Source organism: Chenopodium album, chromosome 8, assembly GCF_948465745.1.
Source record: "Chenopodium album chromosome 8, dcCheAlbu1.1, whole genome shotgun sequence".
Lineage (NCBI taxonomy): Eukaryota > Viridiplantae > Streptophyta > Magnoliopsida > Caryophyllales > Amaranthaceae > Chenopodium > Chenopodium album.
This window is the reverse complement of record NC_137841.1, coordinates 53,088,956-53,095,960: the sequence shown is the minus strand read 5'-3', so window position 1 is coordinate 53,095,960 and position 7,005 is coordinate 53,088,956. Positions and strand designations below refer to the sequence as shown.

General features: G+C 35.4%; 1 protein-coding gene across 1 annotated transcript; it reads left to right on the top strand.

Annotated features, from left to right (window-relative positions):
- The first annotated feature begins 5,760 nt into the window (after positions 1 to 5,760).
- Positions 5,761 to 6,783, top strand: LOC145643043 (uncharacterized). Its single transcript, XM_081694207.1, has one exon. It carries the CDS (start codon positions 5,761 to 5,763, stop codon positions 6,781 to 6,783), a length of 1,023 nt encoding a protein of 340 aa, XP_081550333.1.
- Positions 6,784 to 7,005: the final 222 nt, after the last annotated feature.

Here is a 7,005-nt window from a genome sequence, read left to right as displayed (position 1 = left end):
ACAAAATTGATGACATTAAGGGGATAAGTCTCAGAATTTTCATGCATAAGATATTACTTGATGATGATCATGATTCTTCAATAAAGCACCAAAGAAGGCTCAATCAAAACATGAAGGAAATTGTGATAAAGGAAGTTTTAAAACTCCTTCAAGCGGGCATAATCTACCCTATCTCCGATAGTAAGTGGGTTAGTCCGATTCAAGTTGTGCCAAAAAAAGAAGGCATGACCATCATTAGGAATGATAAGGGTGAGACCATTTCTACAAGGTCGGTCACCGGGTGGAGGATGTGCATTGATTATAGAAAATTGAATAAATCCACCCGGAAAGACCACTTTTCACACTCCTTTATTGATCAAATATTGGAAAGACTAACATCATATAGTTATTATTGCTTCTTGGATGGATATTCGGGATTCTTCCAAATCCTAATCCAACCCAAGGACCAAGAAAAGACTACATTCACATGTCCTTTTGGCACCTTTGCTTGTCGAAGGATGTCATTTGGACTTTGTAATGCACCTTCCACATTTCAAAGGTGTATGATGTCTATTTTTTCTGACATGCTTGAATAATCAATTGAAGTATTTATGGATGACTTTTCTATTTTCGGTTCATCTTTTGACATTTTCCTCTCGAATTTGATTTAAGTGTTGAAAAGATGCCAAGAGGTGAACTTGGTCTTGAATTGGGAAAAATGCCATTTCATGGTGGAAGAGAGCATTGTTCTTGGTCATGTAATTTCTAGTAGGGGCATTGAAGTAGATCGTGCCAAAATTGAGGTCATTGAGCACCTCCCACCCCCTACTAATGTGAAGGGGATAAGGAGCTTTCGTGGACACGCGGGTTTTTACCGCCGGTTCATAAAGATTTTTCAAAAATCACTAATCCGCTAACTCAATTGTTGGTAAAGGATGCCCTTTTTGTGTTTACTAATGATTGTTTGCTAGCATTTGATAGGTTGAATGAGGCATTGATTTCAGCTTCTATCATTCAACCCCCTAATTGGGAGCTTCCTTTAATTTGAGCTCATGTGTGATGCTTCGGATTTTGCCATCTGGTCCATTCTTGGACAAAGGAAGGATAAGAAGTTCCATGCTATCTACTACACTAGCAAAACATTGGATGATGCACAAAGGAATTACACAACCACGGAAAAGGAGTTTCTAGCCATTGTTCATGCAATTGAGAAGTTTAGGTCCTACTTGTTGGGGTCTAAAGTCATAGTCTTCACCGACCATTCGGCCTTGAACACTACTAAAATTCGGCTAAATTGCGACAGTTTTTCTACGACCGTGTGGAAAACGATCGCAAATTATGAAATTTGCGACCGTTTTTTATGCGGTCGCAATATTACGACTGCTTTGACAACGGTCACAAATTTGCGACCGTTTTGTGACCGTATTTAGCCTTTTAGACGGTCGCTAGGATGTTTGAACAATTAAAAATAATTCTAAATTAAATTAAATCGTTTGCGACCGTCAAAGACGGTCGTGTAGACACCCAAATGTGTCTCCTCGTAACAAAACCCAGTGATGAATACCTTTCACGTCATTTGATTATCGAGTGATAGCGAAAGTGTGAAAAGTCTAGTGATGAGGATGTTTTTATTAAAATATATCTTCTTTCTGTTTTTGAAAATATTTCTTTTCTTACCTTATTTTTGAAAAACGGGCATTCCAGTTTAGTTTGGTCCATGTTAAGGGTCCAATAATAGTGTAGTTGGATAGGACTTGAAAAGACCTTTCCAACGATATATTATAAGCCCAATTCCGATGAATAATGAGGAAGTTATGGAAAAAATACTAAACTGGGCCCAAATCGGATTTTACCTATGACCCAATGATCATGTGGAGGGTCCAAAGGTTTAATCCTATTCCTAAACTAATTAGGATTAATTAGAAGCTTCTATAATTTTCTAAAAGATCTTAATTATCCTTTTTGAAAAGATAATATTAAAAATTTTGAGTTAAATAAAAACTTTCCTTTTTTAAAAACTTTCCTTTTCTTTAATCCTAATTCTATTCGAATTGAATGATGTTCAAAGACAGTCAGATTTTATTTTTGTGCCTCATAATATTTATCAAAATTTTATATGGTTAGATAGATCTTGAAATTATCTTTCCAATGATATATTATAATATTCATTTCGAGCTATAACGAAAAAGATATGAATGAGATACAAAACTATATCCAAAACTGACACAATCCTAGTATTTCGGCCATATCTTTTTATTTATAAAAGATTTTAATCTGATTATTATTTGGTTAGAAAGTAGACTTCAATAGATTTCCAACGACATATTATATTCCAAATTTGGATTTCTAGATCAAAAGATATGATAAAAATAAAATCCAAAAGAACTGCTGTCCATCGAGTTCTATTTCAATTCGAATTCATATTCTTTTCTTATTCTTCGACCCTCTTTTTTCTCTATAAATAGAGGTCATATCTCCCCTTTTTCAATCATCAATTCTCTAATTCTCTCTCACCAACTCTTATCAAGAAATTCTTGATTCTCTCTCTTTTTCTAAACCAACCCTTTTACAAACACAATTCCTCATACATTAGCACTAGACATACCTAGCATTGTTCGAAGTTGCCTTCGCCCTAGACGTGAAAGGTTTAATTTCTGAGGGTTTGGTCCCAAATCTCTATTTTAATTATTTTATTTAATTGTTGTTTATTATTTTCCTTGAAGTTACTAACATGTGTATTTTGTTATTAGAAAGAGGTACAAAATATCCAAGTAAGTATTTTAATTGACTTATTGTTATTATGATATAGAAATCATGTCTAGGTTGTTATTTTGATTTCTAATATCATGTTAGGATATTTTGAATAACAACAATGATTTCTAGTATCATGTTTAGGGAAAAGGTTATAATATCAAATATGCTTATTATGATTCATGCGACACTTCCTTTTTTCTTTCCTAATATTTATGATTGTTAGTATCATGTTAGGGTTAAATATTTGATCTTTTATTTTTTTGTGACATGCTAGGATTTGTTATTAATCTTGTTAGTATCATGCCTAGGATCATGCTATTCTTATGCTTTAACATGATAATTTTAATTATGATTATAATTTTATGATGATGATTATTATAATTATTTTTATGATGATTATTACGTTGCTTGATTATATTTATTTTTATTGCTTGATCTCACCTTTTATGCATGTTTAAAGGGAATTGGTACTTGTAATTACGCTTAATAAGATAATTAATAATCTTGTTTAGGGTTAATTTGATTATAATTCAAGTGATCGCCAATAATAGTTTTATTTGTGCATTAATATTCAACCAACATAGATAAACCGGTTTAGGGTTAATCCTATTGATTGTATGTTAGTCAGAAAGCGCACATGAGTATAATCAGAATAAATTAGAGGCCTATTATTAGGGCAGGTTCAATCTCTTTTAGGTTGGATTTGTACCTTCATTTCCAAACTACCAGTCATGGTTCCAGACCTATTGGAGTTGATGATCTCCTGGATTGTTAAGGGGTGTAACCTTCACCTCGTGAATGGTTTACAAGTTCTTAAAACTTGTTGGAGACTCTTTTGCTCTATCTTCTTTCCCTTTGGACGCCACCGTACTTTAGTGTATTATCACAGTGAGGTTCGTGCTAGGGGTATTGCTTGAAATATTCCCTACAGGTCGTAAATGTCATAATCTGCGACTATCAAAGAGACGGTCGTAAATGTCATAATCTGCGACCGTTAAAGAGACAGTCGTTAATGTCATAATCTGCGATCGTCAAAGAGATGGTCGTAAATGTAAGAATCTGCGACCGTCAAAGAGATGGTCGTAAATGTCATAATCTGCGACCGCCTCTAAAATGGTCGTAGTTTTCTAATTTTGCGACCGTTTTAGCGGTCGTATTTGTTTTTTTTTTATTTTTAAAATAGGGTATAAAAGGGATGGAAACTCTCACTAACCCTAATTTTTTCACAGCCGCTGCTCCTCCTTCATTTTCTTATCTCTTCTCTTTCCTTCTCACGTTCCTCCTCTCTCTAATTTTCTTTCTCTTTCTCTAAATTTCCTCCTGTACTCTTTCCTCTTCTCCTTCTCGTTCTCTTTCCTCACCTTCCTCCATCTTTGTTTCTTTGTTTCTTCTTCATTTTATCTTTTTCTTAGGATTTCTGTCAACAAATGAATTGTGGTGTTGTATTTTCGTCAAAGTTTAGTATTAATGGTGAAATTCGACCATAAAAATTCCAGATCTGGAGTTTTTATGGTCGAATTTTACCATATAAACCTAAAGAGGAAGAAGTTTTGTGAAAGGTATATGTTTCTTCTCTGAATTTTTATTATATTTCTGTTTATTCTCAATTTTTGTTGTTTTATTTTGTTCTCAAATTTGCATGATTGTTCAATTTTTTTCCGATTTTTGTTTGTGTTTTTGTTTGAGTTTTTGTTCGATTTTTGTGTGTTTTTGTTTGAGTTTTGGTTCGAATTTTTGTTAATTTTGTTCGAATAATGGTTCGATTTTTGTCGAAATTGTGTGATTGTTCGAATTTTTGTGGGTTTTTTTTAGTTGAATATTTGTTCAAATTTTGCTTAGTGTTTGTGGGTTTGATTTTTGTTCGTATTTTTTGCTGATTTTTATTTAATTTTTGTGCATTTTATTTGTGGGTTAAATTGTTTTAATTAATTTATGTTGTTTTTTTTTGAATTTTTTGTTTGATTTTTGTAAATTTGTTCGAAATTATATGGGTTGTTTTGTTGGTTTAATTGGATTTTTTGTTGGTTCAATTTCTGGGTTAATTTTTTTTGATAAATTTATGTGTTTTTGGTTAAGGGTGGGTGGGTGGTGGTGGGTATTGATGGTTGAAGGTGGGCGAAGGTGATGGTGGGTAGAGGGCGGCGGCTAGTGGTTGTCTAGGGTGCGCAGTGGTGGTGGCTTGGGTGGGATCTAGTTTCGGTGGATCTGGGTCAAGAATGAGTGGGTGATGGGTCTGTTTTCTTGTTTTTTATGTTTTTTTAAAACTTTTAGCGTCCGCTTATGACGGTCGCTTATTTGAAGATTTGCCACCGTTTCATAAAGTGCTCGCAATAATTAATATTTGCGACAGTTTTCTTAACGGTCGTTGAAAATAGTAAAAACGGTCGCAATTTTGTTTTTTTTTGCGACCAAGAGAATAACGACCTCCATAATACGACCGTTGACGGTCGCAATTATGTTTTGCGACTGTTTTTGCTAATTTCTGCGACTGTTTGAGGCGGTCGCAATTTGCCTGAATTTTAGTAGTGGAAGTATCTCTTGTCCAAGAAGGAACCCAAGCCAATATTGATACGGTGGGTCTTTCTCTTACAAGACTATGACATTGAGATCAGAGACAAGAAGGGTGCCGAAGATGTTGGGGCCGATCATCTTTCACGGTTGCCTATCTTTGTAGGTGATCTTGATAACTTGACAATCGACGATTCATTTTCTGATGATCAATTATTTGCTATTCTTCAAGAACCGGCACCATGGTTTGCGGACATTGCAAACTATCTATCTTGCTCTATTCTTCCTCCAGACCTCTCCTATAAACAAAAAAGGAAGTTTCTACATGGTGTTCGCCAATACTTTTGGGACGACCCCTTGCTCTTCAAACAAGGTGTGGATGGCATTTTTAGAAGGTGTGTTCCGAATGATGAAATTTAAAACGTTATCACAATGTGTCACTCCTCACCTTGTGGAGGGCATATGAGTGCTAACAAAACTTTAGTGAAAATCTTACAATGTTGTTTTTATTGGCCTACAATGTTCAAAGATGTGTGGGATGTAGTGAAAGCTTGTGATCGGTGTCAAAGAACCGATAATATTTCAAGAAGAAGTGAGATGCCTTTGAATAACATTCTTGAGCTAGTGATTTTTTATGTATGGGGCATTGATTTTATGGGGCCTTCCCCGACCTCTTCTGGGAATAAATTCATTCTTATGGCCGTTGATTACGTGTCAAGGTGGGTAGAAGCGGTTGCATCTCCTACTAATGATGCTAAAGTGGTGGTAAAGCTTTTCAAAAGAGTAATTTTCCCAAGGTTTGGGGTGCCACGTGCCGTTATTAGGGATGGAGGTTCATATTTTGGAAAGTGGTCCTTTCAATCTCTTCTTGAGAAATATGGTGTGAGGCACAAAGTGTCATTGGCTTACCACCCACAAACTTGTGTTCAAGCCGAAATTTCAAGTCAGGAGATAAAAATGATTCTTGAGAAAACGGTGGATTGGTCTAGGAAAGATTGGTCTACAAAGCTTGATGATGCTCTATGGGCCTACCGCACCGCATTCAAAACTCCCATTGGCACCACACCTTACAAGCTTGTTTATCGGAAATCAGGCCATTTGCCGGTAGAACATGAGCATTGTGCTCATTGCGCCATTAAATCATTGAATTTTGACCTTCAAAGTGCCAGTGTAAAGAGGTTGCTTGACGTCCATTCCTTGGAAGAATTAAGGTTGGATGCATATGAGAGTGCACAGATTTACAAAGAAAAGACAAAGGTTTGGCATGACAAGCATATTAGCAAAAGGGAGTTTAAAGAAGGTGACAAGGTCCGACTATTCAATTCCCGGTTGAAGTTGTTTCCGGGTAAGCTCAAGTTAAGATGGAGTGGACCTTTTACCGTTAAGAAGGTGTTTCTATATGGTGCAATTAAAATCTCAAATGACAATGGTGAACCGTTTAAAGTGAATGGCCAAAGGCTAAAGCCATACTTTGACGGTTTTGTGCATAAAGAAGCCAAGGTTATTCGCCTTGATGAGTTTGATGTTCCATCCTCTCATTGATCCCGTAATGTCGTCAAGCTAGTGACGTTAAAAGAGCGCTTTCGGGAGGCAACCCGAGTTTCTCAACCTGTCTCTCTTAAACTATTATTTCCCTTCCATCACTTTTATTATTATTAACTTTTCTCTTAATATATTTTGTAGGTATTGATGAAAAGAGAAGTAAGAAAAATATTTGTGGATGTAAAGTAGTAGGCTTAGCAATAATCATAATAATAATAATGG

Coding starts and splice junctions, on each gene's coding strand:
- LOC145643043 (XM_081694207.1), top strand. CDS start 5,761: ATGTTCAAAGATGTGTGGGATGTAGTGAAAGCTTGTGATCGGTGTCAA.